This window comes from Phocoena phocoena, chromosome 4 (assembly GCF_963924675.1).
Source record: "Phocoena phocoena chromosome 4, mPhoPho1.1, whole genome shotgun sequence".
Lineage (NCBI taxonomy): Eukaryota > Metazoa > Chordata > Mammalia > Artiodactyla > Phocoenidae > Phocoena > Phocoena phocoena.
The window spans coordinates 71,204,963-71,217,407 of record NC_089222.1 but is presented as its reverse complement, the minus strand read 5'-3'; the positions used below and the strand labels follow the sequence as shown (position 1 = coordinate 71,217,407).

At 38.8% G+C, this 12,445-nt stretch overlaps 1 protein-coding gene across 8 annotated transcripts in view; it reads right to left on the bottom strand.

The window, feature by feature from the left end:
• The window catches only part of OPA1 (OPA1 mitochondrial dynamin like GTPase), a 90,819-nt gene that overhangs the window by 38,194 nt on the left and 40,180 nt on the right, over positions 1–12,445 (bottom strand). For all 8 annotated transcript variants that reach the window (XM_065876931.1, XM_065876925.1, XM_065876929.1 and 5 more), the window contains one exon: positions 302–467. In XM_065876931.1, the coding sequence (XP_065733003.1) occupies positions 302–467 (166 nt within the window). The remainder of the gene's footprint in view (positions 1–301; positions 468–12,445) is intronic.

Genomic DNA, 12,445 nt, shown 5'->3' with positions numbered 1-12,445 from the left:
CAGAAGAAGTTAAAAATATTTCACATTCAAACACATTTTGCCAGTTTTGTTAAATGCTACCTTTGGAAGGAGAACCAGTACCCTCAGACCAACACCATACCAATTAGTAAATTTTTTTGACAGTAGTAACTGGTAGGAGCATTAAGGTTAATCCCAATACAGAGATTAGGAATAAAGAATAAAAGGAGCATAAGGACCAAAGAGAAAGATAGTGGCTGTGATAGGAATAAAACCTAAAATTCACAGCTCCTAATCCCTTCACATAATGCTTCTCACCCATTTAATTAAATTATATCCTAACCTCGACTGCTTTATTAGGGAGCTGCTTATCAGTCCACTGTTTAAGCTTGATATCCACTGTCGTATTAAAAGTTCCAGAATTCATGGTCTGTGCAGCTGGAAGATAGATGTTTTCAATCACATGAGTTGATACTCTTTCCCACAAAGACTGCTGAAGGATTTCCTCCCTGAAATTAAAAAAAAAAAGTTCCAAGAACACCAAATTCAAACATTAAGCCTTTATAAACAGCTTTATTGAAGTATCAACTTACAATAAATTGTACATATTTAAAGTTTTGATATATGTACATGCCTATGTATCACCGCAATCAAGATAATGAACTTATTCATCATCCTCAAAAGTTGTAACCACTGGATCTACTTTCTGTCACTACAGCTTAGTTTATTTTCTACAATTTAATATAAATGCAGTCATGTAGCATGTATTCTTATTTTCTCTGTCTTCTTTCATCAGCATAATTACTTTGAGATTCATCCATGTTGTGTGTATATTAATATTTCATTTCCTTTTTTGCTGAGTAATATTCCATTGCATAAATCTGTTTACTTATTCACCTGCTGACGGACATTTGGGCTGTTTCCAGTTGCAGGCTATCACAATAAAGCTGCTATGAGCATTCAAGTACAAGTCTTTGTATGACATATGCTCTTGTGCCTCTTGGGCAAATATCTAGGAGTGGAATGGCTGGATCATATAGTAATTATATATTTAACTTTATAAGATACTGCCAAAATGTTTTCCAAATTGGTTGAACCATTTGACATTCCCACCAGAGGAGTATGAGAGTTCTAGATCCTCTACATCTTGCCAACATTTGGTATGATTAGTCATTTTCATTTACGTCACTGTAATAGGTTTACAGTGGTATCTCATTATGGTTTTAATTTGCATTTCCCTAATGACTAATAATTCCAAGTATCTTTTTATGTGTTCATTTACCTAATATTAATACATACTTTATATGTGTTGACTGTGAAGTAGAGTCCAAGACTGTAAACTTCTTGGTATGATTTTAACAATTTATCAGACCACAGCACAAAGCAAAGAGACATTATGGGATATTGCTAGGTAAAATTGTTCAACATTTCATGATAACATAAAGGATGAATGATCAAGCTGAAAATTCCACCTTTTAAAAGACATCTTACAAGAATATGGTTCTCTAAATAGAATAAAGAAAACTACTTCAATCAAGAAAAAATTTGAAATCTCTAGAAAATATCTGGCTTCTCCCAAACTAATCTTTACTGCTACACAGTGCTAAAACATACAGAAAGACCGTGTTTATCAAATGAGCAGTCTTAGGAGTAACCTCATCTTTTAGGATGCAGTTGCAAAGCTCAGGGCAACAGAAACACCCCCATTCTGTCCAAAAGCCAAACTGCACTTTTCTTGGGTGAGGAGAGCCAACAATTCCTGCCATGCAAGTTGACTCATACTCACTCAATATTTTGTGTAAAATTAAGTCCATTGAGTCAATGAGCTTAGCTGCAGGTCTTCCCTTGCTAATTTTCAGGTCTTTTTTCCCTTAAAACCAGAAAACAAGAGTATGGGAGGGAGGACAAAACACGTGAAGAAGATAGAGGTACAAACATACAGTTGTAAAATAAATAAGTCATGGGACGTAATATACAGCATGAAGAACATGACCAATAATACTGTAATAACTTTGTATGGGGACAGATGGTTACTAGACTTATCGTGATGACCCTTCCATAATGTATGCAATTGTCAAATCACTATGTAGAGGAGGAGCTTCAAGGTGGCGGAAGAGTACGATGTGGAGATCACGTTCCTCCCCACAAATACATCAGAAATACATCTATATGCAGAACAACTCCTACATAACACCTACTGAACGCTGTCAGAAGACCTCAGACCTCCCAAAAGGCAAGAAACTCCCTATGTACCTGGGTAGGGCAAACGAAAAACGAAAAATCAGAGACAAAAGAATAGGGACGGGACCTGCACCAGTGGGAGGGAGCTGTTAAGGAGGAAAGGTTTCCACACACTAAGAAGCCCCTTGGCGGGCGGAGACTGAGGGTGGCGGAGGGGGGAAGCTTCGGAGCCACGGAGGAGAACACAGCAACAGGGGTGCGGTGGGCAAAGTGGAGAGATTCCCGCACAGAGGATCAGAGCCGACCAGCACTCACCAGCCCGAGAGGCTTGTCTGCTCACCCGCCGGGGCGGGTGGGGCTGGGAGTTAAGGCTCCAGCTTCAGTCAGAGCGCCAGGAGAGGACTGGGGTGGCGGCGTGAACCCAGCCTGCAGGGGGTTAGTGCGCCACGCCTAGCCAGGAGGGAGTCCGGGGAAAAGTCTGGACCTGCTGAAGAGGCAAGAGACTTTTTCTTCCCTCTTTGTTTCCTGGTGCGCGAGGAGAGAGGATTCAGAGCGCTACTTAAAGAAGCTCCAGAGACGGGCACGAGCCACGGCTATCAGTGCAGACCCCAGAGACGGGCGTGAGATGCCAAGGCTGCTGCTGCTGCCACCAAGAAGCCTGTGTGCGAGCACAGCTCACTGTCCACACCTCCCCTCCTGGGAGCCTGTGCAGCCCGCCACTGCCAGGGTACTGGGACCCAGGGACAACTTCCCCGGGAGAACGCACGGCGTGCCTCAGGCTGGTATAACGTCAGGCCGGCCTCTGCCACCGCAGGCTCGCCCCGCACTCCGTGCCCCTTCCCCGCCCGCCCCCCACCCCCGGCCTGAGTGAGCCAGAGCCCCTGAAGCAGCTGCTCCGTTAACCCCATCCTGTCTGAGTGAAGAACAGATGCCCTCAGGTGACCTACACGCAGAGGTGGGGCCAAATCCAAAGCTGAACCCCGGGAGCTGTGGGAACAAAGAAGAGAAAGGGAAATCTCTCCCAGCAGCCTCAGGAGCAGCGGATTAAATCTCCACAATCAACTTGATGTACCCTGCATCTGTAGAATACCTGAATAGGCAACAAATCATCCCAAATTGAAGAGGTGGACTTTGGGGGCAACGATATATATATATTTTTTCCCCGTTTTCCATTTTTGTGAGTGTGTATGTGTCTGCTTCTGTGTGTGATTTTGTCTGTACAGCTTTGCTTTTACCATTTGTCCTAGGGTTCTGTCTGTCCATTTGTTTTTTTAAATTACTTAAGAAAACGTTTTTTCTTACTAATTATTTTTTTAATAACTTTATTTTATTTTACTTTATTTTATTTTATCTTCTTCTTTCTTTCTATTTTTTCTCCCTTTTATTCTGAGCTGTATGGAGGACAGGCTCTGTGGTGCTCCAGCTAGGCATCAGGGCTGTGCCACTGAGGTGGGAGAGCCAAGTTCAGGACACTGATCCACAAGAGACCTCCCAGCTCCACATAATATCAAACAGTGAAAATCTCCCAGAGATCTCCATCTCAAAGCCAAGACCAGCTCCACTCAACGACCAGCAAGTTACAGTGCTGGACACTCTATGCTAAACAACTAGCAAGATAGGAACACAACTCTATCCATTAGCACAGAGGCTGCCTAAAATCATAATAAGGCTACAGAAACCCCAAAACACAGCACCAGACATGGACCTGCCCACCAGAAAGACAAGATCCAGCCTCATCCACCAGAACACAGGCAGCAGTCCCCTCCACCAGGAAGCCTACACAACCCACTGAACCAACCTTAGCCACTGGGGACAGACACCAAAAACAATGGGAACTACAAACCTGCAGCCTGCGAAAAGAATACCCCAAACACAGTAAGTTAAGCAAAATGAGAAACACACAGCAGATGAAGGAGCAAGATAAAAACCCACCACACCTAACAAATGAAGAGGAAATAGGCAGTCTACCTGAAAAAGAATTCAGAATAATGATAGTAAAGATGATCCAAAATCCTGGAAATAGAATGGAGAAAATACAAGAAATGTTTAACAAGGAACTAGAAGAACTAAAGAGCACACAAACAATGATGAACAACACAATAAACAAAATGAAAAATTCTCTCGAAGAGATCAATAGCAGAATAACTGAGGCAGAAGAACAGATACGTGACCTGGAAGATAAAATAGTGGAAATAACTACTGCAGAGCAGAATAAAGAAAAAAGAATGAAAAGAATTGAGGACACTCTCAGCGACCTCTGGGACACCATTAAACGCACCAACATTCGAATTATAGGGGTCCCAGAAGAAGAAGAGATAAAGAAAGGGACTCAGAAAGTATTTGAAGAGATTATAGTTGAAAACTTCCCTAATATGGGAAAGGAAATAGTTAATCAAGCCCAGGAAGCACAGAGAGTCCCATACAGGATAAATCCGAGGAGAAATACGCCAAGACACATATTAATCAAACTATCAAAAATTAAATACAAGGAACAAATATTAAAAGCAGCAAGGGAAAAACAACAAGTAACCCACAGGGGAATCCGCATAAGGTCAACAGCTGATCTTTCAGCAGAAACTCTGCAAGCCAGAAGGGAGTGGCAGAACATATTTAAAGTGACGAAAGAGAAAAACCTACAACCAAGATTACTCTACTCAGCAAGAATCTCATTCAGATTTGACAGAGAAATTAAAAGCTCCACAGACAAGCAAAAGCTGAGAGAATTCAGCACCACCAAACCAGCTTTACAACAAATGCTGAAGGAACTTCTCTAGGCAGGAAACACAAGAGAAGGAAAAGACCTACAATAACAAACACAAAACAATTAAGAAAATGGTAATAGGAACATGCATATCGATAGTTACCTTAAATGTAAATGCATTAAATGCTCCAACCAAAAGACATACACTGGCTGAATGGATACAAAAACAAAACCCGTATATATGCTGTCTACAAGAGACCCACTTCAGACCTAGGGACACATACAGACTGAAAGTGAGGGGATGGAAAAAGATATTCCATGCAAATGGAAATCAAAAGAAAGCTGGCGTAGCAATTCTTATATCAGACAAAAGACGTTAAAATAAAGAGTATTACAAGAGACAAAGAAGGACACTACATAATGGTCAAGGGATCAATCCAAGAAGAAGATGTAACAATTGTTAATATTTATGCACTCAACATAGGAGCACCTCAATACATAAGGCAAATACTAACAGCCATAAAAGGGGAAATCGACAGTAACACAATTAGAGTAGGGGACTTTAACACCCCACATTCACCAATGCACAGATCATCTAAAATGAAAATAAATAAGGAAACACAAGCTTTAAATGATACATTAAACAAGATGGACTTAATTGATATTTATAGGACATTCCATCCAAAAACAATACACATTCTTCTCAAGTGCTCATGGAACATTCTCCAGGATAGATCACATCTTGGGTCACAAATCAAGCCTTGGTAAATTTAAGAAAATTGAAATCATACCAAGTATCTTTTCCAACCACAGTGCTATGAGACTACATATCAATTACAGGAATAAATCTGTAAGAAATACAAACACATGGAGGCTAAACAACACACTACTTAGTAACCAAGAGATCACTGAAGAAATGAAAGAGGAAATCAAAACATACCTAGAAACAAATGACAATGAAAACACAATGACCCAAAACCTATGGAATGCAGCAAAAGCAGTTCTAAGAGGGAAGTTCATAGCTATACAAGCCTACCTTAAGAAACAAGAAACATCTCAAACAACCTAACCTTACACCTAAAGCAATTAGAGAAAGAGGAACCAAAACACCCCAAAGTTAGCAGAAGGAAAGAAATCATAAAGATCAGATCAGAAATAAATGAAAAAGAAATGAAGGAAAAGATAGCAAAGATCAATAAGACTAAAAGCTGGTTCTTTGAGAAGATAAAAAAAATTGATAAACCATTAGCCAGGGGAGAAGACTCAAATCAAAAGAATTAGAAATGCAAAAGGAGAAGTACAACTGACACTGCAGAAATCAAAGGATCATGAGAGATTACTACAAGCAACTATATGCCAATAAAATGGACAACCTGGATAAAATGGACAAATTCTTAGAAATGCACAACCTGCTGAGACTGAAGCAGGAAGAAATAGAGAGCATGAACAGACCAATCACAAGCACTGAAATTGAAACTGTGATTCAAAATCTTCCAGCAAACAAAAGCCCAGGACCAGATGGCTTCACAGGCGAATTCTATCAAACATTTAGAGAAGAGCTAACACCTATCCTTCTCAAACTCTTCCAAATATAGCAGAGGTAGGAACACTCCCAAACTCATTCTATGAGGCCACCATCACTCTGATACCAAAAACAGATAAAGATGTCACAAAGAAAGAAAACTACAGGCCAATATCACTGATGAACATAGATGCAAAAATCCTCAACAAAATACTAGCAAACACTATCCAACAGCACATTAATAGGATCATACACCATGATCAAGTGGGGTTTATCCCAGGAATGCAAAGATTCTTCAATATACGCAAATCAATCAACATGAAACACCATATTAACAAACTGAAGGAGAAAACCATATGATCATCTCAACAGATGCAGAGAAAGCTTTTGAAAATATTCAACACCCATTTATGGTAAAAACCCTCCAGAAAGTAGGCACAGAGGGAACTTTCTTCAACATAATAGAGGCCATACATGACAAACCCACAGCCAACATCGTCCTCAATGGTGAAAAACTGAAACCATTTCCACTAAGATCAGGAACAAGACAGGTTGCCCACTCTCACCACTATTATTCAACATAGTTTTGGAAGTTTTAGCCACAGCAATCAGAGAAGAAAAAGAAATAAAAGGAATCCAAATTGGAAACGAAGAAGTAAAGCTGTCACTGTTTGCAGACGACATGATACTAACATAAAGAATCCTAAAGATGCTACCAGAAAACTACTAGAGCTAATCAATGAATTTGGTAAAGTAGCAGGATACAAAGTTAATGAACAGAAACATCTTGCATTCCTACACACTAATGATGAAAAATGTGAAAGTGCAATTAAGAAAACACTCCCATTTACCATTGCAACAAAAAGAATAAAATATCTAGGAATAAAGCTACCTAAGGAGACAAAAGACCTGTATGCAGAAAATTATAAGACAATGATGAAAGAAATTAAAGATGATACAAATAGATGGAGAGATATACCATGTTCTTGGATCGGAACAATCAACACTGTGAAAATGACTCTACTCCCCAAAGCAATCTATAGATTCAATGCAATCCCTATCAAACTACCACTGGCATTTTTCACAGAACTAGAACAAAAAATTTCACAATTTGTATGGAAACACAAAAGACCCCAAATAGCCAAAGCAATCTTGAGAAAGAAAAACGGAGCTGGAGGAATCAGGCTCCCTGACTTCAGACTATACTACAAAGCTACAGTAATCAAGACAGTATGGTACTGGCACAAAAACAGAAATATAGATCAATGGAACAGGATGGAAAGCCCAGAGATAAACCCACGCACATATGGTCACCTTATCTTTGATAAAGGAGGCAGGAATGTACAGTGGAGAAAGGACAGCCTCTTCAATAAGTGGTGCTGGGAAAACTGGACAGGTACATGTAAAAGTATGAGATTAGAACACTCCCTAACACCATACACAAAAATAAGCTCAAAATGGATTAAAGACCTAAATGTAAGGCCGGAAACTAACAAACTGTTAGAGGAAAACATAGGCAGAACACTCTATGACGTAAGTCACAGCAAGATCCTTTTTGACCCACCTCCTAGAGAAATGGAAATAAAAACAAAAATAAACAAATGGGACCTAATGAATCTTCAAAGCCTTTGCACAGCAAAGGAAACCATAAGCAAGACCAAAAGACAACCCTCAGAATGGGAGAAAATATTTGCAAATGAAGCAACTGACAAAGGATTAATCTCCAAAATATATTAGCAGCTGATGCAGCTCAATAACAAAAAAACAAACAACCCAATCCAAAAATGGGAAGAAGACCTAAATAGACATTTCTCCAAAGAAGATATACAGATTGCTGCCAACAAACACATGAAAGAATGCTCAGCGTCATTAATCATTAGAGAAATGCAAATCAAAACTACAATGAGATATCATCTCACACCAGTCAGAATGGCCACCATCAAAAAATCTACAAACAATAAATGCTGGATAGGGTGTGGAGAAAAGGGAACACTCTTGCACTGTTGGTGGGAATGTAAATTGATACAACCACTATGGAGAACAGTATGGAATTTCCTCAAAAAACTCAAAATAGGAGTACCATACGACCCCGCAATCCCACTACTGGGCATATACCCTGAGAAAACCATAATTCAAAAAGAGTCATGTACCAAAATGTTCATTGCAGCTCTATTTACAATAGCCAGGAGATGGAAACAACCTAAGTGTCCATCATCGGATGAATGGATAAAGAAGATGTGGCACATATATATAATGGAATATTACTCAACCATAAAAAGAAACGAAATTGAGTTATTTGTAGTGAGGTGGATGGACCTAGAGACTGTCATACAGAGTGAAGTAAGTCAGAAAGAGAAAAACAAATACCGTATGCTAACATATATATATGGTATCTAAAAAAAAAAAGAAAATGGTCAGGAGAACCTAGGAGCAAGACGGGAATAAAGATGCAGACCTACTAGAGAATGTACTTGAGGATATAGGGAGAGGGAAGGGTAAGCTGGGACAAAGTGAGAGAGTGGCATGGACATATATACGCTACCAAACGTAAAACAGATAGCTAGTGGGAAGCAGCCACATAGCACAGGGAGATCAGCTCGGTGGTTTGTGACCACCTAGAGGGGTGGGATAGGGAGGGTGGGAGGGAGGGAGATGCAAGAGGGAAGAGATATGGTGACACATGTATATGTATAACTGATTCACTTTGTTATAAAGCAGAAACTGACACACCATTGTAAAGCAATTATACTCTAATAAAGATGTTAAAAAAACACTATGTAGTGCACTGAAACTAACATAATATCGTATGTCAACTATATTTCAATAAAAACAAAAGGAAGGAAAGAAGGGAGGAAGGAAGGAAAGAAGGAAAGAGAGACAGAAAAAATATGCGGAGAGAATACACCACTGAGGATTAAAAGGATAAAGTCCATTTAGTCACGGCATTAATAACAGATAATGGGAGAATTTTAAGAGCAAGGCGGAAGAAAAGAAGTTTGTCAGGGCCATCTATTCAGACAATTTTAAACACAAACTCAAGATATCTGAAAGATGAACAAAGAATCAGGATACAGCCTCTGACCACGAAGGCCTTTTGCTGCTCCTGCCTCAGAACAGACATGGTCTGTTAATCTCTTCCTAGGAGTCTATGGGACAGGACTGTACAACCCAGACACCCTTTCAAGGAGATCATAACAAAATTCCACACCACCAAATTCTGACAAGCCTTAGGTAACTTTCTCAAAGGAGGCTGCAGCTTCCCAATCCACCAAAGGTGGCTGCTGTCACTTATCCTTACCCAGCTCACTTGCCCTTTCATCACTAAGCTGCTGTCCTCTGTCCAGACTCCCCCTGCTCCCCTCCATCACAATAACTTTTATTGTGCCTCCAATACCTTGTTCCATAACAAACAAACCATTTTATATTCTCATTCTTTCCCTTTTCCTTGCATCTTCAAACCTTTCCTGACCCTCTCTTACAAGCAGTAACTGTCCTCAAATTCTGCTGCCTGGAAGCTGCTCATTAGCTGAATGTGCTTCAGTCAGGAAGTGGATGTTCTCCTTACCCCACAATCTCTCTTCCAGACCATTAATCCTCTACTCACATCGACCAGTTCCCCCAGTATATATTCTAGGTGATTGTAGACTTCTTCTCTAGGTTTTGCCATCGTCCAGGGATAAATACCACTAATACATAAAATACAACTACCATTATAGTTCTATTTATCACCCCCTTTATCTCCTCAACTTTACCTATATGCCCTTTTAATTAAATTTTTTTTCAAAATAAAAATTTCTTCTTTTAAAGCAGAGGACTTACTCCATATAATTTAAAACCAATACAGAAAAAGTAAGAAGTCCTCCATAATGTCTCTTTCACTAAATGACCACTATTCACAGCTTAATTTATCATTAAAAATATTCAATGCCTACATTACTATTTGTGTGTGTTTACACAGGTGATATTACACATACTGTTTAATAACTATAATATTAAAGTATATTGTACATAGTTTTCCATGTTGACATCCTACATTTTTCAATGGCTGCATAGTAATCCACTCTATGGATAAATCAAATATTATGTAATTACAAATAAAAACACAAGTTTTCAATTTTTTACACTTATAAACAAAACCATGGTGAAGATTCTTATGTGTTCATCTTCGTCAAAAATATATTCATTTCAATAGAGCCCTAGCAATATAATTACTGGATATAGATGTACTCAGTGTTTAAATGACTCCTCTTCTCCATTACCTACACATCCAATCACTAAATCCTGTCAATTCTATCCTCTAGGTAACCTCTCAAATATCTCAAAAATGTCTCCTCTTCTCCACCTACACAACCACTATTCAAGTTCAAGCCACTATCTCTTCTGGTCTAGATTATTTCAACAGTCAACTGTCTCCTTGCTCAGTTTTCTCCATCTGTATTCCACTTTCCCTACTACAAAAATCTTTTTAAACTGCAAATCTGCCTAAACCTCTTCATTGGCCCTCACTGGTTGTGGGATAAATTTCAAGCTTCTAAACATGGTTTCTAAGGCCCTTAATCATCTATATCTTGCTTATAGCCACCGTTTCATCTTCTTCCTCTTGCCTCCTTCTATGCTAAAGCCATAGGTACCTGTCTTCAGTTACCTGTGTCACTTTTCTCGTTCTCACCTCTTGGCCTCTGCAATATTCTGGTCACTGCCTTTACCTAGCATCTATTCACTCTTTAAATCTCAAATTATAAGAAATCTTTTTTGATTCCTTACATCTGAGTTAGGATACTTAACTGTGCATTCCCATGTTCCTTTCATTCTTTTAACTTCAACAAAATAAACTTAATACTCTTCACCAAAAATTGTATGTATACTGCGATACCATTTTTAAGTGTATTTCTATAAATTCTGCCAGCTATCCTTCTAAATAAGGATAAAATAACTATCTCCTGCTTAGTGTCCGTAATCGACTCCTAAATATCAAGTATATTGTGTGAAAGCGCTGAGAGCCTATTTCTTACTCTAATGAATCATATGTCAAATCTAAACCTCCAATAACTTTCTTAAAATATGACTGAAGTATAGAATGACAAAATGCTTGTAACAGTGCTTCCAGATTATAAATACAGATCAAACAGTCCTGTGACTTAAATAATTATAAACATCTTAGAGGTGTATCCTAAAATGTCACATAAGGCATTAAGCAGCAGAAAGATACTACCTGATACAACATCAACTATGTCACAAAAATAAAACATTTTGGGTGCAATGCAGTTGAAATCAATGTGGCACAAACAGCTAAGATTAGGACCTGCTATTTTGATCTATGTTTGCGTTAAGCTACAGCGTCAGGGGGAAAAGGGTGCGGCGGAGGTGGAGGGGTGGTGATGAAAAGATCCAGCAGCTCAAAGAATAAATCTCTAGCAGCCAGATGTCCTAGTTCTCTCCCTTGCCTTCTCAATAGGCAATCTGGCAATATAGGTTTCTTGTCCCTTCACAAATTCCCTTCACCACCCGTGTGTTAAGTAAATTAGATTTATCTTCAAGGCTCGCTTAAGTGTAGGTACACTTTGATTTCAGACTTGCTCTGTCCAAACAAAACTAACCATTCCATTTGATGATGCCAGAAATTCAGAGAGGCACCACATTTTTCTCCCATAAATAGCATTTTGAGTTATCATAGTTTACAAATCACTTTTTCTGTACATTATCTTCATACAACCTAGTAAGGTAAGTAGTACTATTCATTCTGTGTGTATGTGTATATACTATACACATACATACATATATACACACACACATATCTATCTCTTGCAAACTTCAAAAGCTGAATGACTTATAGAAAGCCATAGAACTGGCTTAAAACACTAATGATAACAAGTTTTATATATATATATATATATATATATATATATATATATATGATTAATCAATCAACAAATACAGATAAGATCAGAATTCTTTTTTGGATAAGGAGAGAGATTAAAAATAGGGAAATTTTGACTACTTGAAGAGAGAAAAGCGTTCACTACCGAGGAAGAAAGGGCACCAACATAAGGAAACTAGCAGTACTGAATACAAACTTAAGGACT